This window comes from Notolabrus celidotus, chromosome 1, assembly GCF_009762535.1.
Source record: "Notolabrus celidotus isolate fNotCel1 chromosome 1, fNotCel1.pri, whole genome shotgun sequence".
In the NCBI taxonomy this organism is placed as follows: Eukaryota; Metazoa; Chordata; class Actinopteri; order Labriformes; family Labridae; genus Notolabrus; species Notolabrus celidotus.
This window is the reverse complement of record NC_048272.1, coordinates 859,834-885,620: the sequence shown is the minus strand read 5'-3', so window position 1 is coordinate 885,620 and position 25,787 is coordinate 859,834. Positions and strand designations below refer to the sequence as shown.

The following is a 25,787-nucleotide window of genomic DNA, read 5'->3' as shown; positions in this document are numbered from 1 at the left end:
AGACTTTTGGAGGACGGCCTGGTGTCAAGGAGGGCAGCAAAGAAGCCACTTCTCTCCAGTAAAAACATCAGGGACAGACTGATATTCTGCAGAAGGTACAGGGACTGGACTGCTGAGGACTGGGGTAAAGTCATTTTCTCTGATGAATCCCCTTTCCCATTGTTTGGGGCATCTGGAGGAAGGCTCGTTCGGAGAAGATGAGGTGAGCGCTACCATCAGTCCTGTCTCTTGCCAACAGTGAAGCATCCTGAGACCATTCATGTGTGGGGTTGCTTTTCGGTCAAGGGAGTGGGCTCTCTCACAATCTTGCCTAAAAACACAGCCATGAATAAAGAATGGTACCAGAACGTCCTCCGAGAGCAACTTCTCCCAACCATCCAAGGGCAGTTTGGTGATGAAGAATGCCTTTTCCAGCATGATGGAGCACCTTGCCATAAAGCAAAAGTCATAACAAAATGGCTCGGGGAACAAAACATTAAGATTTTGGGCGCTTGGCCAGGAAACTCCCCAGATCTTAATCCCATTGAGAACTTGTGGTCAATCCTCAAGAGGCGGGTGGACAATCAAAAACCCACAAATTCTGACAAACTCCAAGCATTGATTATGCAAGAATGGACTGCCATCAGTCAGGATTTGGTCCAGAAGTTGATTGACAGCATGCCAGGGAGAATTGCAGAGGTCTTGAAAAAGAAGGGTCAACACTGCAAATATTGACTTATTGCATGAATTCTGTGTAATTCTCAATAAAAGCTTTTGATACTTATGAAATGCTTCTAATTGTATTTCATTAGAAACATCTGACAAAAACACCTAAAAACCCTGAAGCAGCAGACTTTGTGAAAATGTAATATTTGTGTCATTCTCAAAACTTTTGGCCATGACTGTAGTAACAACAACAACAACAACAACAACAAACCATCGTGAGTTTGTGGTTATTTTATTGGAAACAGTGACAGTGGATTATTCGAGTTGAAACCTTTTTTTTCCCTGAATTAGTTCTACCAAATAGCCTCTTAACTATACTATGTTAAGATGAAATACAGTTAAATATACAGACAATACATACAACACAAAATGGATTCAAACACAATAGGGAAGGATTTAGTGAAAAAAGCTTTCATAACCCACAGAAACCATCTTTAGATTCACCTTGCAGTGAGGATGGTGGCAGGACACAGTGCTGGTCTGTCTTAAATCAACACAACACTTACAGGGGGGCAATTTTGTGTTTAAGCTTTCGGTATCCACAAGTGGAAAAGAAGACATTTCATTTCATTTCTTCTGAACATTTGGGGAAAAGCATAAGTCGTTTGAATAAATGTGATACATGTTTGAGGAAAGATCACAGTCACCTATTTCCATCACTGGTTGAACATCTGGGATACAACTGATAGCATTGCCAAAAAGTGTGTGCAGATGAAACAATGTGAACGTTACAAACTGGCCGTATATTCATGGTAATAATTAGCAGGTCCTACACACTCAGGATTCACACATGAAGGACAGTTTTCCATCAACTTTAAAGAGTTTTTTTTTGTCCTTTGTTTTAAGGAGAGAAAGCAGGGTTGATGATTTATTGTTCCTTTCACCTTTTTAAATAAAAGCTTTTCACATCACTCGTCCTGATGGTGATTCCACTCCTCTGTACTTCATAAATACATTCAGCACGCAGTTGATGCAGTTTCTATTGCATAAGGACATGATGAATCCTGCCTAAACACTGTCACTACATTAACAGACTATCACATGTGCACTTAAATTAACATGTATCCATCACAGTTTTTTTTGCCACGCCTCTCTTCATCGTCATGGACCTTCCTCTTCCTACCTCACACTGACCGAACATAATTTAAACATAGTAAAAGACATATTTGTAAGTAAACATAATTGTGGCTAAAAGGTACAGTCATTATTATGTAAGCTAAAAACACAGGGCCTCATTGGGTTAGTGTGAAAACTCTGTAACAAGACTCAGAAAAAGCTCATTTTGCCCTTCACTAGCATTGTGAGTCTGGTGTCTAAAAGTTTGCCTAAAGTGTCGAAGCTGTTTGTGACAGGAGGATTATCTCTCTCTGCACAAAACCTCAAGATAAACAGGAGAAAATACAATTACCACAATGCCTTGATTGTACTGGGTAATACAGGGAGAACATGTGGTTTATAGACGATATTCTTAAAAGGAAAAAGAACTGTTATGATATCAAATAAAATCAAAGAACGATGGAAAATCACTAAAAACAATTCAAAGAGCATGTGAGTGAGTTGGAGGTGAGACGCCGCCTCAGAGTCAAAAGCAGCAAACATATAAGTGACCAACAGTTACTCTACTACAAACATAGTTAAAATGTCCCTTTGTGGTGGGTGGTATGGGTGTTTCTCTCTATGCTCAGACACCTATAGATACGGGTACTGTGTGAGGCGCCGAGGGCTGAGCTGGTAGGCACTGTACGCCTCAGCCCGCGGCGTCACACTGATGTAAGGGGAACCAGTGGCAAACTGATGCTGGTAGGCAGCGGGGAGGCCGTGCAGCAGGGTGCTGACAGAGTCCTTCCGGCTGGCCGAGTCCCTCCTGGAGGAGGATGAGGTGTATGTTGCTGCATAGGCAGAGGGGGAGTGGCCGTGGCTGCCGTGAGCGCGGCCCAGCAGCTGCTCCATGGCCTGAGAGGCCGAGGAGAGGGCGGTGGAGGCAGGGAAGGTGTAAAGGCTGGGGCCCGGGGCTGAGGCCGAGGCCAGGGTCGACACCTCTGGGAAGTTGTAGTGAGAGGCGGTGACTGCAGGAGGGAACGTCTGCTGGCGACGCAAAGACGAGTCGCTGTGAGAGCGCTCCTGAGATGAAGAGACCACTGGCTGAACCTGAGCAGAGACAACATTTAAAAAAAACACATGAACACATAAGTTTCAACTTATCTTCACACATTTATTGATCAAATCATTTCTGGAATTTGATTCTGGAGTCACTGAAAGGTTGACTACCCTCTGGTTTATAACCTCACACCAGCTAGTTTCTGCTTCTTTCACTGAGTGGAAGATTCAAACCAGAAGCTGCATGTTTCTGTCTGCTTCACTCCTCTACATGTACAGTTGTGCTCATAAGTTTACACACCCTGGCAGTGTGTATGGTTTCTTGAGTAGTTTCTGTTGTCTTCATGATATAAGAAGAGTAAACACAGTTGTTTGATAAAAAATTTGCTTCTCTTATATTTCATATTCTCTGAAAAATGGCCCAAAAAAAAAAATCACAAATTCTGCCAGGGTATGTAAACTTATGAGCACAACTGTATTGTGCATCATCTAAGAACCTTTTTTTTTTTTAGCCCCAGAGAGTCAGACAAAAAATATAACCATGTCAATTATCTTTATGTTGATTATTATGACAGAGCAGACTGTTCTCCCTGAGGAGACTCAGGTCCTTCAGTGTCTGCAGCAGGCTTCTGAAGACCTTCTATCAGTCTGTGGTGGCCAGTGCTCTCTTCTTTGCTGTGGCGTGTCGGGGTGGAGGTATCAAGACGGGTGAGGCCAGCAAGCTCAACAAGCTGGTAAAGAAGACCCGCTCTGTGGTTGGCCTAGAACTGGACAGGCTGGAGTCAGTGGCTGAGAGGAGGTTGATGGACAAACTGTGAGCCATCCTGGATAACATCCTCTCACCCTCTCCATGATGAGCTGTGGCTGATGGGGAGCTCGTTCAGTCAGCGCATCATTCCACCACGGTGCAAGACTGAACCCTTCAGGCGCTCCTTTGTGCCCACCGCCATCAGACTGATGAACAGTAAGGGAGGCCACAGACTGCACCATGCTGACCACTGACACCCCCATTCCATTTGTAACATTGTATATATCTAAATTGTATTCTAGCTTTATTTATCTATTTTTATTTTTACTTATTTGACTTTATTTTAATTTGTACTTATTGAAACTTCTTTCTTGATTGTTCTTATGTGTGGATCAATAAAGTAATATCTTATCTTCTCCTTCTGTAGAATCAAACCCCTGTAGAAGATGTGTGTGTGTGTGTGTTATGGCTGTATGTTCTGTGTCCCTCCCCATCCATCACCTTCTCTGCAGGTGCCTCCTGATTGAGGCAATGAGGTTCAAGGTGAGCCTTAAAAGACCAGAGCCGCCTGCAGTCAAGGGGAGGCATTTGAGTGGGGGACTGCTCCCCGTCTGCCTCTCCTTTCTCCTTATCGCTTGATTCTAATTTTTTCACTAAAATCTAATTTTGAGTTCCTGCAAAAAACTTTTTTTTTTGTGCTCAAAATTGTGGCACAAATATAACAACATAATTCAGGTGTTGGGAGTATTGTTAGCCCCACAGGGCTGCTTTTAGGTGGGGTGTAACAGGGTGCATTAAAGGTGCTGTGAGGAACTTTTGTTTTGTATTGGTTCTGGCGCCCCCTTGTGGACAAAGTGATACCTCTTATCTCTTGCCCTAAACATGCAAAAGTAGTGTTTTCAACAAAAGCCTCATCCTGTTGTGTTCAACAGTCAACTTTATCAGGTAATGTGATTATTTTCCATGAAAACAGTCAAAGAAAGTCTGTTTCTGAAGCAGGATGTCCATCATCTGGTCTGACACCTACCCCCTCAGGGCGGTTTCAGGCATTAAAAATGACAACAGAGAAGGTGTCAGTGTTGCTGCTGATGGTCTTGTTTGCTATTGAAGGTTATAAAGAGGCATCAGTATCATTTTCAGTCTGTTTCTCAGTCATTTCAAAACTCCTCACAGGGCCTTTAAGCACATATAATGTGAAAGTTTGATTTGGGTCATTTACAGTCTCATCTGCCATTACCCTGTTTGTCCAGCAGAGAGCACTTTAGATTAAATGAAGAAAAGTTTGATTTTGAACCAAACAACTGCTTCAGTTCTTCTCCTTCACATGGATCCTCTCTGTTTGTGTGTTAGAAGGTGGATAAAGTCAGTGTACTGTGCCTAAGGTGCAAACATTTAATGACTTGAGCATCATTATTTGAGAGCAGTCTTATGAAACTTGTTTCCATGTCTGTGTTTGTTGACAGATTTTCTAGAGTCTGGTCCTCTTTACATAATGAAAAGATAGCGTTAGTGTTGCCAATGAACCTGCAGTTCAGCCAGAGGTATTTCACCATGATGTGTAATTGTTGTTCCATGTTAATCACATTGGTTTGTCAACTGATGGATCGCTTGTTGCAGGTGCAGAGACTCTTATTCAAAGTAATGTGAACCAGTAAGGTAGGAGTGGCTCTTTGAAGAATGTACTGCCTTTCTCAAGAAGTGATTATGTAATTATGTGGAGCTCCTGCATCTGGTTTATGAAGGGAATTCTGTCAACAAGCCTTATTAGTATAAATCCAACCCAACAAATGTAATGTCTCATTTTTCAAAAGGAGCCAGCAGAAGAAAAGGCTCACCTGACTGAGGTTCAAGGGGTGTGACTGGCTGGGTACCAGTCCATGACGCTCCATGCTCTCCCCTGAGCTGCAGGGGTGTCTGTTGGATGACCTCTTAGGCTTCATGTAGTTCACTGTCATTAAAATGGGTGTAAGGATTTTTTAAAATTCAACTCAAATTCATTACTGACAAGCAAAAAGTGGATAACTGACTCTCACCAGTGTCAACGCGTCCACGTGAAGCCACTCCTCTTTCTGAACCCTGGGTTTTGACTGAAGGTGCCACCACTGCCAGAGACTTTGCCTGGCGGGACGACACGGTGGCAGCTGGGTTCAGAGTGCGGGGCAGAGGAGTCATGGGACTGGCTGTGGACGAGTCCGAGTCGTGCACGGTCACACAGCTGATGACGTTAGTCCGCTGGCTCAGACCAATGCTGTGTAAACAAGCAAAGAGTTTTTTCACAGGAAGCTTGAAACACGTGGATTCTTTATCAGTCCCCTCGCAGAAAACATGTCAGAACTAGTAAGAGCAGTGACGTCAAAACCTGTGGGTGTTTGTTTTTTTTCCATGAGTTATATCAGATCAGCTTTAAAAAGGTGACATATCACGCTTTTTTCATCAATATATATTGGTCTAAGAGGTCCCCAAAACATGTCTTTAAAGTTTATGCTCAAAAAAACACTTTGAAATCAGATTTTGGTCTGCCTGTAAACCCCTCTTTTTCAGCCCTGCTCAGAACGGTCTGTTTTCTCTCTGACCACGCCCCCTCAGGAAGTGGATGTGGCCTCGGCTGTCCAGCACGTTGATCTAATGTTTACATGTTGGCTGAATATACACGGCTGCTCACAGACCCGCTTTACTTCAACCCTCTGAATCTGATCCAGAATCTGATCCTGATGGAGAGGCGCCTGCAGCAGGACCTTTCTGAACCATTGGTCACAGATTTAGTGTTTCTTGTTGTTTTATTTGTCAGCATGTCAACGTGCGTCTTGGTACACAGCTACAGCTACGACATGTAGCTATGTGGCTATGCTAACTAGCGCTAGCACTTTTCCATGATAAGTAAACATCATCCACTAGATCTTCAAATCTGCAGACGTGGGGAGTAAACCCGACCTCTACCAGAAAGGCAGCAGGACCTTTCTGAAGGATTGGTCACAGATTCTGTGTTTCTTGTTGTTTTATTTGTCAGTATGTCGACGTGTGTCTTGGTACACAGCTACAATAACATGTAGCTATGTAGCTATGCTAACTAGCGCTAGCACTTTTCCATGAAAACTAAAAATCATCCACTAGATCTTCAAATCTGCAGACGTGGGGAGTAAAACCGACCTTTGTGTTTATTAAGACAGCCTACAACTAGCATGCCTCCCTCCTAAGCTCCTTGTTAGCACACGTGTGCAGGGAATGAAAAACGGAGGAGGGGTTGAGTTGTATTTTATACAGTCTATGGGCTGAACAAGCTCCGAGCTCTGACTTCCTGTTACAGACCGGATGGCGTTGTGACGTATGAAAAACACTGAAAACTGAAACGGCTGGTTTCAGCACACATTTACAGAAAGGTGGAGAAATCAGAACAGGGGCAGAATGGATTCTTTTCATTTTCGGGGGGGTTTGTAGACAGGGACACATATTTCAGGTAGAGAACCATTAAAAAGTCCATTTTGCATGATATGTCACCTTTAAGTAAAGAGATTAGATGTTAAAGGGGACTCCTCATCCTCCTCTCCTCACCTTGCAGGATGGAACTTGCGCTCATCCTCAGTGTCGGTGTCGCTGTGAATGGTGATGATGCTGACAGCCGGGCTGGGCGTGTCAGAGATGATGATTGGCTGGGATAGCACAGCACTGGAGCTGGGCGGAGTCACACCGTTGTTGCCGACTAGTGATGCAGTAGATATACCCCTAACAGAGACAGACAAAGGACAACGTTGAAGATTACTCATGAAGTCAAAGAAAAGACAGACTATGACAGAATGCCACAGTGGGGTTTCAGTCCTTTCAAGCTACCTGGGATTTGGTGTTAAAAGAATGAGATTTTTTTAAAGCATACTGCAGTGAGAAAAACTTAAACACTGCACCAACCTGTTTCTGTTTTCTGAGCGTCTGGCTTTCACTTTCTTCCTCTCCTGCTGGCTCCTGGCTTGGGTTGAGCTTCTGTCAGGGTCAAAAGAAAAATGAGTTACAAAAAGAGGAATGCAGAAATAATGAAAGCTTAATGTGCTGGATAAAAACAATCCAAACAACAAGATTTGTAGGGATACAAATTGAAGAACACTCAACACTGCAACCACTGATTTGATACTTTTAACTTGATATACAGTATTGTTTGTTTGTTTGTTTGTTTGTTTGTTTGTGTGTTTGTGTGCGTGTGAGATAACTCTGGTACAATGCATCAAATGGTGACATTTATGTTAAATTTTTCATTGACGAGACGAAAACATTAGTGTTGGACATTCAGAATCCATGTTTCCCCCTGTGCTGTGCGTCTTTAAAGATGGCGTGATGACTTCCTGTGGCAGGCTGAGTTATTATCTGAGGGGCTCAGTGTTCGCTTGGTCTCTACCTGCAGCAGGTGTGCTTTCTGAACCAGCTCTCCTCACCTCCATGCATCTGTCTCATCTTCATTGATGATTTTTACCCCCCTGTGTGCGTTAGTGACAAAGACACAACCGGGGGGACGTCTGTTTAATATTTGATGTTTGACGTTGTTGCCGTGGTTACCGTAAAAAGCTCTGCGTCTACAGCTTGATTTAATCCAGTTTGGTGAAACATCAGACACATTTAGTAAGTTTGGATCAACTCCTTGTTGAAAGATGCAGATTAATTTCAGAGTGCCATGAAGTGAACTGACTGTCCAGTGCCTCTGTCGCTGCGAGGTGCATTCAGGGGCCGTCGTAAAAGTGCAATACAGCCCTTATATTGTGTTCATGGCATTTTTATTTGAATCAAGAGAATCAAAACATCTTCAAAGTGGTCACATCAAGAATGTTTCCTTTTTACTTTTTAGCAGTTAGAGGCTAAATCATTGAACTTAAGATATTACTATTTGAACACTTGGTATAACCCTGATACTGATGTCTGATCAACTACATGAATTATTTTATTTGAAGTTGTTTTTTTGGCCTTTTTGCCTTTGTTTGATAGGACAGCTGAAGAGAGACAGGAAATGTGGGGAGTAGAGAGCGGGGGAGGATCAAGGGTGCATCTCGCTCGGCTGGAAGTGAAGCTTTCAGCAGAGTGTCTGCCCCCTGGTGGCTGGCTGCAGCATTCATTTGAATGGGGGAGCAGTCAAACTTTCAAAGATAAATACACGTGGTACGAATGTTTCTCACATCTGTATGCTGTGGTGATATGTAGTTAGTATTTGACTGTTTTGTGTCCAAGGCCTCTTTTTCCTGATAAGTTTCTTCTTCGTTAGTTATTAGAGTTTAAAAAACGGGGTTTTACTTCCTGTTTCCTTTGAAGTTTCCCTCTACGGGGGCTGTGAATCAAAGGACACACAGCGTCTTGTGACGCTACACTGTAGAGCGGAGCTTATTACAGTGGCTTCACAGGCTCTGGCTGCACAAGGAGAAGGATTTTTTGGCTTTAGAACCGTACAACGGGAAGAGGCGGAGCAACGCTGTCCATTTTTATTTAGCTTATGGGGAGGGCATGCAGGAAATGGTCGACTGGCCGGGAATTGAACCGGCGAACCCCTGCGACGAGGACTGTAGCCTCTGTATGTGGGGCGCTTAGACCGCTAGGCTACCAACACCCCTGAATTATTCTAAAGTTAGAAAATGATTTGGCAAAGATCAAAGACTAAAATGTGACTAAAACTAAAAGGCATATTCGTCTAAAGACTAAGACTAAATCTAAAATAGCCGCCAAAAATAACACTGAAGATTTGTACTGTGGACAAAAACATTGACTTTCTTTTATCAGTTCTGCCACATTTTCTTGATCAGGGCTCAGCATAATGATAAATAAGTTGTGTGTCATTGCAATGATCCTTCTTATAACATAATGACTTGGGAAAAAAATATTGAATGAGGTTATAACTTGATCTTCTACAAAAGATCCTTTAAATCTAAATGCATCCACATGATGAGCCTTTGAAGTGCTAAATATGAAACAATATGACAGATGTCTAGAATTTTTTTAACTTTTAATTGTAAACAGGCTGAAAAGCTTGTTGTGTGGCCAAGCAGCCTTTCAGAAGATATTAAGATTACAAGTTTTTGCCCAAATAAGGACATGACTGACGTGACTCCCGGTTGGGAACGCATAGCTGTTAGCTAGGGGGCTCAAACTCCGCCCCTTTACGTCACACTCTGCCTGGTTGAGTTCTGCATTCCCAATATGGCTGCCGCCGTCGACTGGCTTCAAAACAGCTCTCAGGAACAGATGGGTGACGTCACGGATACTACGTCCATATTTTATACAGTCTATGTGTATGACCCACCTCCAGCTGTGTCCCTGCTGCGTGGTTGCATCCAGTGTTCCCATTGGTGATTCAGCCACAGTGGACTGATGGGTGGAGCTGTGGATGGCCACACCTGGAACCTGCTGCCATGATGATGGGATGAGGATCTGTTGAGTGCCAGTAGGCCAGGCCTGCTGAGGAGGAAGAAAAAAAAAACACTCACACTTCAGTGCATGTCATATCAAGGATCAGATGTCAGTGTAAGTTATATTTATTTGATCGCTGCATCGGGCCAGACAAACTAAGCCATGCTGAGAAATAAATCCAAAGACAAAGAGGCAAACCAAGACGCCAATCTGTTCCAAAGCACAAAGCTAGATAAGCGAGCAACCTTTCCCAAGCCATTCCCCTCATGATAGCATTGCCCTGCAACAAATGCACGAGATGAAACCATGCAAAGCACGAACAATGAAGCACTGTGAACAGTCAGATCAGGTGAAAAGACAAGTAGACACAGAACCATGGTGCCTGTTAAAGAAGAAGAACTGAGGAAAGAAAAAATGTTAAGTTCTCTGAGGCCAGGCGGCCTTCTGATAAGCCGTCTTGCGGGAAAAGGCATGCCACATGTTCTGGGGCTGAAATAAAAATATGTGTGTCAGAGAGTCGGGCTGTTTTAGTTGGATTTTTATAGCTGCAATCTCCTTTTTTGCTGAAACCAAAAGGAAAGACAGGACAAGAGAAGCTGCAAGCAAAAGCGCAGACCAACTCAGCAACACATGCGCTCCATGCCCTCAGCATAACCTATAGGGAGAGAGTGTGGGGGAGGGGATGAAAGAGAGGATTGTGTGGATGGTGGGGGAGGGGTGGTGTTTTAGAGTGGAAATAAACTGAAAATGTTCATATATTGTAGAAAGGGGGGAATTTAAAAAAATACTAAGAATGATGATGGTAATTCAAGACTCCAAAAAAGAAGGTTTATCAAAAATAGAAGCAAAAACAAAGCGGGTCAGCATGTGAGGAGAGCAAAATGAAGGCAGAAGACGCATAAATAAAAAGGCAGAGGGAGAAATGCAAACAAACGTTAAAGAAAAAGGAGAGTGGGGCATGAGAGAGATGGCATTGTTAGTGGTGGAGGGAGTGCATGTGTATGTCGATCTTCAAGGAGGTCATCGTTGCTTTACCAGCACTGTGGCTGTGTGCTCCAGGAGGGTGGGCCGACCCACCCCGCTACCCAGCCCAAGGGGCAGAGAGTACTGGGGGGCTAGGCCTGCTGAGGGTGGGTGCAGGGTGGCAACCATCAGGGGTGTGCAGGAACCCTGGAGGAGGAGTGGGGGGAGGGAGGATAGGGGAGGGTAGGGTTAGGGTACAAGTAATGTCCTTTCAAGGCTCAAACAAAAAAAAAAGGGGGACAGAGCGGATCAAACCAGCTGCACACCGCTGGCCATCTGGACACCTGACCTCTGTAGTGTGCAGCAATCACTCCTAATTTTGGCAAATAGTAATAATCTAGCTCGTTCAGCCAGCTGAGTCTCCTGCATTTAACATCTGGCCCCCATCCCAGAATGGAGGCTGGGGATAAAGAGAGGCCCGGCCCAGAGTGGCCGTGCAATCAGTCCTGGAAGCAGATCCAAGGCGAGACGCAATCATCAGAAACACAAACAACAAGAACAGCATGGATGGACCATGTTTTTTTTCACAGGTCAGGGGTACAAATCATTTTAATTAAAACATCAATTGTCAGTGAAATCCAATTTTTTAAAGAAGAAGAAAGTACTTCAACCCCGGACCTTGTGAATCTTTCGCTCTCCTGGCAGCGAAAAAGGAGCAGCCTAATAGGGCAACACTTTGGATGCAATCAGTGTATCCATGAATGAGCAAAACTGAGCAGCACTGCTCTCAGCTTGGTCCTGATTGCATGATATCATTCATAGATGTTGCCAGATTTTGTATCTGCAACCCTCAGTTTAAGCTTCTAGAAGTCAGATGACTGAAATGTGCACAAGTAGACCATGAAGAGGAAATCTGTCCAAACCTGCTGTAATTACAGTTCCATCAACATCATGACAGGGAATACTTTACTCTTAGTTTTACAGATGTTTGTTATCCTGAAATCTAATGCTTTTACTCTACACCCCCCCTTCTGTACACAAATGATCCTGTTTTTATCCTTGTGCAAACACTACATTTGCCAAGAACGTTCCCTATCCATAAAAAAAAAGTCTGCTATAAACTGAGTCACCAAAAACAAAACAGAAAAACAAACTGGAAAAACTTGCAGGTTCAGGCAGTTTCTCTCTTACTCTCATCTTTGGAAGCACAGTTTCCTTATACACATGTGAAACGTTAGATGGCGTACATGTAGACATTTCAAATTCTCACCTGTGTGAGCAAACTTGGCTGAATCTGCAGCGACTGAGCAGTCTGGTTCTGAGGTACTATTGGTACAGAGTTCTCCATCCTCACAGGGAAACTGGAACTCTTACTAGATGGCTGTAGCCCTGGAAAAAAAACACACCACACAACAATTTGTGAGTAACGGGCATTTTACATGTACAGTTGTGTTCAAAATAATAGCAGTCCCTCATCACTAGCAAGATAAATCACTGATTTTGTTAAAATTTCAACTTCTACACTGCAAGTCAGTTTCTAGAAGGTTTAGTAAAGGTATAGAAAACCAACAGATCCAACAGGCATGGCGTGCATGCTGCGGATTCTGTGAAACTGAATCATTAACTGAAAGGGGCATATTCAAAATAATAGCAGTGCTGAGTTCAATAAGTGAGGTCATTGATAATGTGAAAAAAACAGGTGTTAAAGGTGATATCATGCAAAATGGACTTTTTAATGGTTCTCTACCTGAAATATGTGTCCCTGTCTACAAACCCCCTGAAAATGAAAAAAATCCATTCTGCCCCTGTTCTGATTTCTCCACCTTTCTGTAAATGTGTGCTGAAACCAGCCGATTGAGTTTTCAGTGTTTTTGTTGCGTAACAACAATATCCGGTCTGTCATGGAGTCAGAGCTCGGAGCTTGTTCAGCCCATAGACTGTATAAACTAATACTGAACCCCTCCTCCGTTTTTCATTCCCTGCACACATGTGTGCTAACAAGGAGCTTAGGAGGGAGGCATGCTAGTTGTAGGCTGTCTTAATAAACACAAAGGTCGGTTTTACTCCCCACGTCTGCAGATTTGAAGATCTAGTGGATGATTTTTATTTATTGTGGATAAGTGCTAGCGCTAGTTAGCATAGCTACATGTCATAGCTGTGTACCAAGACACACGTCTACATACTGACAAATAAAACAACAAGAAACACAGAATCTGTGACCAATCCTTCAGAAAGGTCCTGCTGCCTTTCTGGCAGAGGTCGGGTTTACTCCCCACGTCTGCAGATTTGAAGATATAGTGGATGATTTTTACTTATCATGGATAAGTGCTAGCGCTAATTAGCATAGCCACATAGCTACATGTTCGTATATATTGGTCTAAGAGGTCCCCAAAACATGTCTTTAAAGTTTATGCTCAAAAAAACACTTTGAAATCAGATTTTGGCATGCCTGAAAAGCCCTCTTCTTTAGCCCTGCTCAGAACACTCTGTTTTCTCTCTGACCACGCCCCCTCAGGAAGTGGGTGTGGCCTCGGCTGTCCAGCACGTTGATCTAACGTTTACATGTTGGCTGAATATACACGGCTGCTCACAGATAGCGTTACTTCAACCCTCTGAATCTGATCCAGAATCTGATCCTGACGGAGAGGCGCCTGCAGCAGGACCTTTCTGAAGGATTGGTCACAGATTTAGTGTTTCTTGTTTTATTTATCAGTATGTCGACGTGTGTCTTGGTACACAGCTACGAACATGTAGCTATGTGGCTATGCTAACTAGCGCTAGCACTTTTCCATGACAAATAAAAATTATCCATTAGATCTTCAAATCTGCAGACGTGGGGAGTAAAACCGACCTTTGTGTTTATTAAGACAGCCTACAACTAGCATGCCTCCCTCCTAAGCTCCTTGTTAGCACACATTTGTGCAGGTAATGAAAAACGGAGGAGGGATTCAGTATTAGTTTATACAGTCTATGGGCTGAACAAGCTCCAAGCTCTGACTTCCTGTTACAGACCGGATATTGTTGTTACCTAACAAAAACACGGAAGTCTGAAACGGCTGGTTTCACACACATTTACAGAAAGGTGGAGAAATCAGAACAGGGGCAGAATGGATTTTTTTCATTCTCGGGGGGTTTGTAGACAGGGACACATATTTTAGGTAGAGAACCATTAAAAAGTCCATTTTGCATGATATGTCACCTTTAATCCCATAGAAAACTTGTGGGCCGACATGAAAAATGCTGTTCATGAGGCAAAACCAAGAAATTCAGAGGAATTGTGGAACGTAGTATAATTGTCCTGGGCTGCATTACCTGCTGACCGGTGCCAGAAGTTGGTCGACTCCATGCACCACAGGTGTGAAGCAGTTATCAGAAACCGTGGTTATGCAACTAAATATTAGTTTATGATTCTCAGGAAAGTTGAATCTTCAAGCATTTCTTAGTTTACACAGTACATTTTTGAGTTTGTAAAGACAGATGTCAACACTGCTATTTTTTTTTAACATTATATTTCTTGACTTTCTGTAAAATATCATCAAATTCAATTACTTTTTCCAATTTTCTTGCTTTGAAATAGAAAGTGCTGTGTCCCCAATGCATTTGTGTTCATTAAAATACAATTTATTTGAGGGATTTTGACATTTACTCTCCTTTTTACTCACACTGCTATTATTTTGAACACAACTGTATGTCACACATCCCTTCACATAACACAACTATTGTTTTTTTTCCCTTCAATCTGAACACAACTTTGTGGTGTACCTTGAATAGTGGAGGGAGGGCAGACAATGAGAGTCTGCTGGAAGGGTTCTGTCTGACTACACAGCCCGGCAGGACGTGTTGGGATTGGGACACTCTGTTGAGTCAGCCCGGGAATGTTGATGGTCGCCTGCTGGTACAGAGCTGGCTGGTAATTTAGCAAAGGCACCGCTCCCCCCGCAGAAGGCACCTGTTACAGATTGAAAAAGCACCACAGGTTAAGAGAGGACATGCAGGTCCACAAAGTTGTGTAAGAGTCAGTGGTACAGACATGGGTCAAACCTGGTTATGCTGGTTGAGTTGGCTACTAAAGGTAACGGTGAGGTTTCCCGCAGCAGCGCTGGGGACTGCATTAGTGGAGTACAGGGATTTGTTGTTATCATAGGAGCTCCGGCGCTTGCAGATCTCCATGTTCTGGAAACAGGACTTCACACTGCAGAGGAGTGAGTTACAGTTATTAAGAGTAATCACAATCAAAAGTATGCCTCTGTAGGACATCAACATTTCAAACACTTACTGGGAGCTGTGGGGATAATCCATGAGGTGGCTCATTGTGACAAAGGGGTGACCCAGAGTCTTTGTAGGTGTGATCCTTTTGTCAGCATCCAGGCGCAGCATCCGCTTCAACAGGTCTATAAACTCTCGTCTGTCGGCTTTCTCAGCCAACATGTCTGTTCCTTCCAGATGAGAAGACAGATTGACCTGGAAATATGCAGCGCCACCCCAAAAAAAAGAAGAGACAATGAGTTAAAGATGAGGTCAGTTCTTTGGTTTTTGAAGTAACCTATTTGTGTGCAGAGTCAAAGAATTTAAACTAAACCAGTCATCTTAAAAAAATGTGTATCTACCTGCATCATGTCATCCAGACAGTTGAAGATGTACTTCCTGGCCTCCTTGGACTTGATGCCCATCTCCATTTCATGCTCAGAAGGGGTCTGGAAAAAAAGGGAACCATTTCTGTTTAACTTCATGTGCAAGAAGGTGTGTAGTTCTAATATCTTACCATAATTTATCATTTGTGATACTCCTTACAATCGTTCAGAGCCTACTGAAGAAACAGATTCTTGGAAGGATAGTTATATATACCTTAAGCCTCCAGAGCGGGTAGCTAGAATCAGGGCCTCGATTGAAGAAACGACTGGTCTTGGTGCCAGCACTCAGCAAATACTCAGCCGGCAGGCCTTGAGTTTGAGAAATGTAACGGATCTGGAAATACAAAATACAACTCTCACAAACTTCAACTAGAAAACAACTTACAGCCTCCAGTGTTCATTTTGGCAGCTATTTTAGATTTAGTCTTAGTCTTTAGATGAATATCCCTATTAGTTTTAGTCACAGTGTAGTCTTTTCAGCCCTTTATAGTCTTAGTCTAATTTAGTCGACAGAAACTCAAAACATGTTAGTCTTTGATTTTTTCTGACACGTCTTCACTCTTTAAATAATTCATGTAGTGGATCAGATATCAGTATTAGGGTTATACCAAGTGTTAAAATCGTCAACACCCCTTTAACACTTTTGCTTGTGTAATATCTTAAAGGTGACATATCATGCAAAATCGACTTTTTAATGGTTCTCTACCTGAAATATGTGTCCCTGTCTACAAACCCCCTGAAAAATGAAAAGAATCCATTCTGCCCCTGTTCTGATTTCTCCACCTTTCTGTAAATGTGTGCTGAAACCAGCCGTTTCAGTTTTCAGTGTTTTTCATACGTCACAACGCCATCCGGTCTGTAACAGGAAGTCAGAGCTCGGAGCTTGTTCAGCCCATAGACTGTATAAAATACAACTCAACCCCTCCTCCGTTTTTCATTCCCTGCACACATGTGTGCTAACAAGGAGCTTAGGAGGGAGGCATGCTAGTTGTAGGCTGTCTTAATAAACACAAAGGTCGCTTTTACTCCCCACGTCTGCAGATTTGAAGATCTAGTGGATGATTTTTATGTTTCATGGATAAGTGCTAGCGCTAGTTAGCATAGCCACATAGCTACATGTTGGTAGCTGTGTACCAAGACACACATCGACATACTGACAAATAAAACAACAAGAAACACTAAATCTGTGACCAATGGTTCAGAAAGGTCCTGCTGCAGGCGCCTCTCCATCAGGATCAGATTCTGGATCAGATTCAGAGGGTTGAAGTAACGCGGGTCTGTGAGCAGCCAACGTGTAAACATTAGATCAACGTGCTGGACAGCCGAGGCACATCCACTTCCTGAGGGGGCGTGGTCAGAGAGCTCATTCTCATTTAAAGGCACAGACACAGAAAACAGCCTGTTCTGAGCAGGGCTGAAAAAGAGGGGTTTACAGGCAGACCAAAATCTGATTTCAAAGTGTTTTTTTGAGCAATAAACTTTAAAGACATGTTTTGGGGACCTCTTAGACCAATATATGTTGATGAAAAAGAGCATAATATGTCACCTTTCAAGATTAGATGCACAGCGGGGGAAACATGGATTCTTAATGACCGACGGTCCGCCACTAAAGTTTTCGTCTCGTCAATGAAATCGAAACATATCTTCGTCAGAGTTTTTATTATCAGTGATTCACTTTAGCGTCGTCATAGTCTCGTTTTCATCATGCAAAAATGAGTCGTTGCCGAACATTTATCTTCATAATTTCGTTGAAGATATGAACACTGATGGCCTCTTGTCTCTCTTGCAGAAAACCTGAGTTCTTTCTCCATTTCCATGTAAATGCACAACCCATTATCATCAGTACTGACCTGGTCGTACTCAGAGGCTCCAGGGTAGAGAGGCCAACCCAGAAACAGCTCAGCAATCACACAGCCTAAAGACCACATGTCGATGGCCTCACAGAATGGCAGACCCAAAATGATCTCTGGAGCCCTGGACAGCAAAGAGAAGATTACAATTCTCGCTCTGAGAAAAACAGAGCTGTTGTACAAGTTCTATTTCACTACTTGTCATCATGTTTTAAATGGAGAGATGCATTTAGACATCAGAAAAAACAGTTGGTTTCTTGCCACTGACCTGTAGTAGCGAGACTGTAAGTAGGTGGAACAGACAGCTTTGGACACGTGACTAGCTGAGCCAAAGTCAATGACCTTCACCCTGTAAGGCTGTCGGAGGGGGTCAACCAGCATGATGTTCTCAGGCTTCAGATCTGCGTGAATCAGACCCAGGCTTTTCAGTTTCATCAGCGCTGTGGCCACCTGAAGATACAAACACACTTCTGTTAGTTTGGCTGCAACATTCGACATTAACAGTGTAGATTAGCATATCACATTGATCGAAGGTTAAAGACTTGTTATGAGTGTCAGCCAACCTGCTGGAGAATGGGTCTGATGTGGCGCAGGGGGAGCGGGCTGAACTTGCTGTGCTTGAGAAAGTCGTACAGGTTCTGTTCCAGCATCTCAAACACCAGGCAGGTGTGACCTTTGTGTTGGAAGCATTCATATGAACGCACAAAGTTGTACTCGTCTGCGTTCTCAGCACTCAGCCGGTTCAGGATGCCCACCTAGTAAACACAGACAGGCATTTAAATACACATTACTTAAAAAGACATGCTTGTTTACTTGTGTTTTATAAAAACAAACTAGTTACAGAGGCTGCGTGTTTGATCTGGCATGTTTGCTTAAATCCTTTCAGTAATCCTGTGTGTCAGTGGAACATCAGCTGAGAAGGAGTCCTTTCAATTTAACTGTCCATCCAATAACAAACAAGTGGCACCTATGAAGCATCAGCTATTACTGTGGAACTTAGATCAACACACAAGTGTGTGCCTTGTTGTAAAGTGTGGTTTAATATACAACATAAAGAGACTATGATTGATTGCAGGGTCGCTTTGATTTGTTGTGATGTGAAGATGCTTCAACGCTTCCCTAGAAGTGGTTTTCAGATGGTTGAATATCTTTGAAAAGTCCTTTTTATTCTTCACTAAAATACTGTCTGAAAAAGGATTTTTCAAAATAATGTGTCCCCTCCTCTCTGTGACAGTTTTACTCCCGTCTGAAACTGTAGTGGTTTGGAAACAGCTATAAACCCTTTCAGTTTTTAATACATAAACAAGTCCACAGAGCAGTCTTTATGCTTTAAAGGGATATTTCAGTTTTTTTGAAGGGGGGTCGTATGAGTTACAGTACACTATTGCTCCTGTTAGCCACAATGAGCGCCGGTGAGTTCTTCCCCTTTAATGAGAAAATTCCCAGAGGACCGGCAGGTAAGCTAGGCTACAATTCTCTGCAGACAGGGCCTCCTATTTCATGTGATTTCACTAAAGTTGAGAAAATATGGTCCATGAACTCATCACGGTGCAAATGCATGCACCAGTAGAAAAAATTGGAGCTCTTCAGTTTGCCGTCAGAAACCCCCTTTGTTTTGTTTTGGGACTATTTTCAGACGCACCTCGCAGACCGGTGTTCTTCCGCTGCATGAGCACGGATACACGCCGATCAGCTGTTTGGATCAACAAGCACGTAGCATTTTTAGCAGTAAACACTTTTAGGAACAAAGACTACAAACTCCAGAAATGAGTGATGCTGACAGCGACGATGACATGCCGTTTACTGTGGACGCAAGAGGATCCCTCTATGAACCAGAGTTTACAGAGGAAGAACTCCAGAGAACTCCACAGAAGAAGAGAGGGGTGAAAGTTCTGTGCTAACGAGTGAGCAGGAGAGATCCCACGTTACCTGGTGGTGTCGGTGTGTAAACTGTGAGCCCATGCCAACGAACCCAGAGAGCTTCAGGACCTTTCTGAATCAGAGGATACCAGCGGCTCACATACGGCTCCAGTCTGCATCACTCATCATCCAGAGTTCCCTGCCTTACAGGAGGTTTGCTTGTTTGAACAGCCGGGATAAAGACAGGTACGTCCCATCTTTTAAATGTGCAGAAAAGTGAGTTTAATTCACTCTAAAGACCGATACCGCTACTTGATCCTGCTACGTGCTTGTTGATCCAAACAGCTGATCGGCGTGTATCCGTGCTCATGCAGCGGAAGAACACCGGTCTGTGAGGTGCTTCTGAAAATAGTGCCAAAACAAAGGCTGACGGCAAACTGAAGAGCTCCAATTTTTTCTACTGGTTCATGCATTTGCACCGTGATGAGTTCCTGGACCATATTTTCTCAACTTTAGTGAAATCACATGAAATAGGAGGCCCCGTCTGCAGAGAATTGTAGCCTAGCTTACCTGCCGGTCCTCTGGGAATTTTCTCCTTAAAAGGGGAAGAGCTCACCGGCACTCATTGTGGCTAACAGGAGCAATAGTGTACTGTAACTCATACGACCCCACTTCAAAAAAACTGAAATATCCCTTTAATACATCTCAAGTAAGTCAAACTGGTTATATTTGGTATTTGCTGACTACTGGATATTTAAGAAATGATATGGGAGCAGAATAACACACTTAATGAGACTACTTTGAATATTTTAATTAGATAACTAACGCTATATGATACAGTTTTAGTCAACATATCAGCAGAAAGATCTATAACAATCTAGATCTAGATTAATCCTCATTTACTTTATTCAACTGTTCACTTCTCAAGCTGGACCCACATATCACCATGGCCTACATGTAGCCACAAGAACACTTTGCTAGCACTGCAAAGCTCTCGAATAAAGCCATTAACTACCAAAGATGTAGATACAGAATGATGTTTGATTACCTCGATCTGCCCCTGGCGAGCATAGGAAGGATGGTTCTTCAGGATCTTTATAGCCACAATCTCATTTGTACCCCTCTTCCAGCATTTGGCGACTTGTCCAAACGTGCCTCTTCCCAGAAACTCCAGCACTTCGTAGCTGCAGGACACGGAGCAGAGGATCTCGTGCTGCACCAACTGATAGTCGCCTTCACCATTGGAGCTGCTGCTCTTTGTAGTTGGAGCAGAGTGGGGTATTGACTGGCCTGTTCCCCCTCCTCCCCCGCCAGTGCGGGTGGAGTAAGTTGCAGCAGGAGCCGAGAGCTCCTCTAATATTTGCACACTGCCACATCCACTCCCACTGCCTTCATTAGCCTCCTCGACCTTTCTCTTCTGCCCGTGCCTGTGGCTCCTAGCTTCAGAGGACGTCTCGGTGTGCGTGTAGGAGGACGAGGTCGCCTGTTCTGTGACTCGCCGGCTGGATCCACGAGGAAGACTACCGGTGCTGTCAGCTGCCCGCACCACCACTTGGCCTCTCGAACCGGGTGCTGCAGGGGGGAAGACCAGGGATGGCGCAAAAGGTGGTACAGCCATGGCGGGGGTAAAAGCGTACGCTGCCTGGCCCGCTATGGAGCCGTACGCCTCTGTAGTGGACACGTCCCAAACATTGCTCTCCACCTTCAGCTTCTTGACACGACAAAAGGCACTGGAGGAGATGGAGGGGGGGGAGAAGACCTGCAGCTGGGAGCTCATAGCTGAAAAAGATGGATAAGATTGAGATAGAAATAAATGAAACCTCATCTCCTAAATTATAGAAACACTTTAGATCCTATGTTAATATGTGGTGAAGTAATTCTGCAACTTTCATTGACAGCTAGTTGATTAGCAGCATTGATATCAATATGTTGAAGCCAATCTTCCAGTCAAAACACCTTTTGTTGATCGCTGTAAACAATCTGAAGCCACTTTAATCCACATGTTTTGGGAATGTCCTGGGTTATCCAATTTTTGGCTGTTAATATTTGATGTACTTTCCAAAACTACAGGTAGAGTTTTAGAACCGTCTGCTTTTTTAGCTCTATTTGTTGTGGCAACACAACACCTAAGTTTGAACAAGGACACACAGTTTTCTTTCTTTTGTCACACTTGAAGCCAGAAGACACATTTTGATTAGATGGAAAGACTGTAACCCTCCCACATTCAAACAGTGGATTAGAGACACGTTACATTTTGTAAAGCTGGAGAAGATAAGGTTTACTGTAAGGTAGGGATGTAAGGATGCAGGAAGAGATGACGGAAAGCACAGAGGGGGAGCAGAGCGGAAAACTTAAACTAGTGGAACCTCCTGCAAAGTTTAAATCAGAAGTATGGACGCATTTTGGTTTTGCAGTAAACAAAAACGATCGAGGAGAAAACATGACGGACATGCAAAAAAAAAAACTGTTTGCAGACACTGCCAGACCGCGATCGTCTACGAGTCGGGGAATACAAGTAATATGAGAAGGCACTTGATGAATCATCCCCCTGCAGCCGTTTTCAGTGGGGGACAATGAGGGATTTAAAAGGGATTTTTTTTTAATATTTGCTTGTTACTTGAAACACTGGATGTGCCTGCACTGCTCATTGCACTTGAAAAGACCTGTTGGTAGTAGGGCTGTCAACGGATATTCTAAATTCTAATATTTAAAAAAAAACGGAGATTCGATTATGAAAATCAATATTCGACTGTGGAAAAAAAAAATTTCTTTTCTGCACAATTTCATAATTTTGATCTTGTCTTGTGTCCTCTTTTGTGTCTTCTGAAGTTTTAGTGTTCATCAAGAACATTTTCACATCATGATGAAAACATTAATTTGAAAACCTGTCAGCTTTAAGAGTTCTTGTGTTTCTTCTTTATTGCTGTCTTGAAGAATTCCCAGAGCTTTGGCTTTAGACAGGTAGTCCATATGAAGCTTTTTGAGATGTTCCTGGGTCGACTTTAGATTTGTTTGTAGAAAGAAACTGTGATTAATTTCTTTGCTATAAATAACAATTTAAAATGAAAGCTTGGGGCCATAAATAAATGGACCTTGGGCCGCAATTGGCCCCCGGGCCGTACTTTGGACACCCCTGCCCTAGATAATGGTGTACTGTTTTAACCCATAACAATTCACTTTATTACTTTTTGTATTTATTTCAATTTATTATTGTATTTCATATTATGTATTTCATTCTATTGTAATCTTTTGATATTAAGTTGTATTCCCTCTTAATGTTATCAATGGCGGGGTATTCTATTAATCAGTATATGTCATCACTGTGAATTATTACTATTGTATTGAAAAATTCACAAGTAAACTTTGTTTTAAAAACAAAAAAAAAACACCTTTTGTTTTCAGGTTTTCTGCACCTCAAATACAGAGTTCCTTGAGCACCATTTCTTGACCATTCAGTGCTAAATTGCTAACATCTTTTCAATGTTTTTAACTGTGTTTTTGTTTGTTTGTTTTGCACTTTTGCAGTTTTCCCCAAGCAAAGTTTATTATAAGAAACCAACAAACCACAGCAAATTTCCTGTAAGTACAAAATTAGAAACCCTGCCCTTACTAAAGTTTACTTAAAAAAACAAAAACCTTTAGGTGAACATTTAAGACCTCTATGCAGGATGGTTCCATTTCAGGGTGGTTTTGCCTGTCAGGAACAGGTTAATCTGGGTTTCCCCTTATACACTGAGGTATGTAAATCTTAAAAATCTTCACACCTACATATCAGCAGTAACAGCAAGAACCTTTTTTTATGTATTTTGTAAATGTCCTGTCTATTGAGTTGTGTGACAGGCAGGACATTTGTACAGTGTGGCATGTATTGTTTCTCATAAATGCGTCAGCATAAAAAAAAAAAGTAGGAAGCACATTTATTTCCATGTGATCAAATTCATATTGACTCCCTTTTTGTCCTGTCTCTATTTCCAAAAAAGCAAATGAGTGTTTTGGTTGACAACATTTCTGTGTTTAGGTGAGGTCAGAGCAGCTCTGCAGCATAGACTGTATAAAATAAGGGAGTCTCTCTGCAGGGAGTCTCAGTGAAAACAGGAGATACTTTCACTCCATTGAAAAGAAGTGTTTTATCTCACTAGAACAGTAAACTTCATGAAGTAGCACTTTACAAAAAAAAAAAGGTACAAATTGCTGCCCATAGAAAACCTGGAAGAGTGTATGCCATCTGTAAAGAGTGGTGGACAAAGCACACAGCTTCATTACTTAAAGGCCCTGTGAGGAGTTTTGAACTGGCTGAGAAACAGACTGAAAATGATACTGATGCCTCTTTATAACCTTCAATAGCAAACAAGTCCATCAGCAGCAACACTGACACCTTCTCTGTTGTCATTTTAAATGCCTGAAACCGCCCTGAGGGGGTAGGTGCCAGACCAGATGACGGACATCTTGCTTCAGAAACAGACTTTCTTTGACTGTTTTCATGGAAAATAATCACATTGCCTGATAAAGTTGACTGTTGAACAGAACAGGATGAGGCTTTTGTTGAAAACACTACTTTTGCATGTTTAGGGCAAGCGATAAGAGGTATCACTTTGTCCACAAGGGGGCACCTAAATCGATACAAAACAAAAGTTCCTCACAGCACCTTTAAGTCAAAGTATACATCCTCCTGGTCACATATTACTCCAATACAAGTGAAAGTTTCTCTGTCAGATTATTACTTGAGTTAAAATACTGGAGTGCTTCCTTTTTAAAAATACTTAGGTATTCAAAGTACTTAAAAAAAAACCTCAAAACTTTGTATTTTCACAAAGCATGAGTGCAGTGAAGAATACAAAGGGGTACACTCTGTTACTTTATATTTATTTAGAGAGCATTACTTGACATCTCTAAAAACTACACCATGGAATAAAAACTTAGTTACTGTCCACCACTGTCTGTAGGTAATAACAACTGTGAGGCACCTTAGTGTGGGTCCATCTACAATGGACCTGTGTCTGGTAGGTGGTTTCCTGTGCATAGCAAACAAAACACCTTATTTTTTAAGTTCCAGTAGGGAAGGGAATAAAGTTAATGTGAGTGTCTACACTGTACAGCAACACTGTAAGTACATACAAGCAGACGGGTTGACTCTTTCTGTACCACACCATAATGGACGTCAACCTATGATTGCATCTGTTTGCTGTGGATAGGACCATTTCACTGCTAAATGTATATTAAACTACATGTTTCACAGTCATTTGTTGTCCATCGAACTATGTACCCTGAGGATCAACAAGCCAACATTACCTAACTCGCTAATGCTAGCATGTTAACTTTGTGGAAAATAGGGCGCTACATGATTAGCTGCTTATCTCACGAATATAAAGTTAACATAAACGTCGAAGACAAAATGAAACAAACACTGTTAAATATAGAAACAGCGTCATACCGGATTGGATGTGGTTACAGCTTCGTAAACGGGTTCGTCCGGGGGTTTAAATCCCACTGCAGTCTGCTGAAGCAACGTTATCCGATTAGCTTCCTGCTAGCTAGCTTCAACGGTAGCTAGGCCTGCATTGTTTCTTCAGTCGATGGAGAGCCGAGCAGCAGGAGCAGGCGTTAAAGCAGCAGGTTTTTACAAGAAAAACACACTACTCTCGTTGTATTATAGAGTAAAATCATACTTAGATTAAAAAATATGTACACTGACTATTTAAAACATGGTTAATTCAACTCAGAAATGGCCTGTCTTGAGGCAGCAAATCCACTTTTCACCGGAACAACCACGTCCTTATATCATCTCAGCTGCTATTCATACGTCACTTCCGGTCATTACCGTAATTACCATAGCGTAGCGAGTGTAGCGCAAGTTTTAACAAGTATCAAGACACAATGGAACCTTTTAGGAGACAAAATAAGGTTGAATAGAATAATATATAACCAAAATGACTGGTGGGTTTTGTTTAGCCATGTTGTGGGCCGTTTTACACACGAAGGAAAAAAAGGGGCAACAAGAGTTTTACGGTAAAAGGGTTTTCAGTGACGTAGGTAGAATGTACCAGTAATATTCCAGGAGGACCGAAATGTTCCATGATTCCCTTATTTATACAGGCTATGATGATACTTGAGAAAACCCCCCCTGACTGAAGCTGAGGGTATCTCAAGACTTGTTGCTGATGACGTTACAATGTTACAATGTTACAATGTTACAATGTTACAATGTTACAATGTTACAATGTTACAATGTTACAATGTTACAATGTTACAATGTTACAATGTTACAATGAAAATACATTTAGAGAGGAGATCTCAAAAGTGTTTCATTTCGGTCTCCTAGACAACAATGAGATCTGTTTGAAAGCAAAGTGAGACTCTAGCTTATGTCTCCTGTTTCTCATTCTTGCCTCCAGAAAAAAAGTTGCAAAAAGTCTCAGCTTAGTCTCCCTTTCAGTTCAAAAGGAGATCTGGTCTAAATCTGAAATGATTCTCAGGTATTTCTCAAGTGTTGTGACTCCTTTTGAGCTCAGGTGGAGAAATCAGGGAGCTCTCTCAATTGTCTCAATCTAACCTCATCCATTT

The 25,787-nt window shown here is 42.5% G+C and overlaps 1 protein-coding gene across 3 annotated transcripts; it reads right to left on the bottom strand.

Annotated features, from left to right (window-relative positions):
* Positions 1 to 920: 920 nt before the first annotated feature.
* On the bottom strand, positions 921 to 25,005 carry si:ch211-160o17.4 (homeodomain-interacting protein kinase 1). Of its 3 annotated transcripts, XM_034680588.1 has the most exons (18): positions 24,658 to 25,005; positions 20,275 to 21,005; positions 17,930 to 18,121; positions 17,635 to 17,816; positions 17,367 to 17,490; positions 15,731 to 15,850; positions 15,493 to 15,579; positions 15,162 to 15,346; positions 14,927 to 15,077; positions 14,648 to 14,834; positions 12,156 to 12,274; positions 10,958 to 11,092; positions 9,816 to 9,967; positions 7,451 to 7,522; positions 7,100 to 7,270; positions 5,584 to 5,798; positions 5,386 to 5,498; positions 921 to 2,853 (listed from the first exon to the last, which is right to left on the bottom strand). In XM_034680588.1, the coding sequence occupies exons 2-18, from the start codon at positions 21,001 to 21,003 to the stop codon at positions 2,395 to 2,397; spliced, it is 3,393 nt and encodes a 1,130-aa protein (XP_034536479.1). In that variant the 5' UTR covers positions 21,004 to 21,005; positions 24,658 to 25,005; the 3' UTR covers positions 921 to 2,394. The 3 variants fall into 3 exon arrangements, with proteins under 3 accessions (XP_034536479.1, XP_034536490.1, XP_034536484.1); XM_034680599.1 differs by lacking the exon at positions 10,958 to 11,092; XM_034680593.1 differs by lacking the exon at positions 10,958 to 11,092 and having other exon boundaries at positions 9,816 to 9,970; positions 24,658 to 25,003.
* Between the last annotated feature and the right edge of the window lie 782 nt (positions 25,006 to 25,787).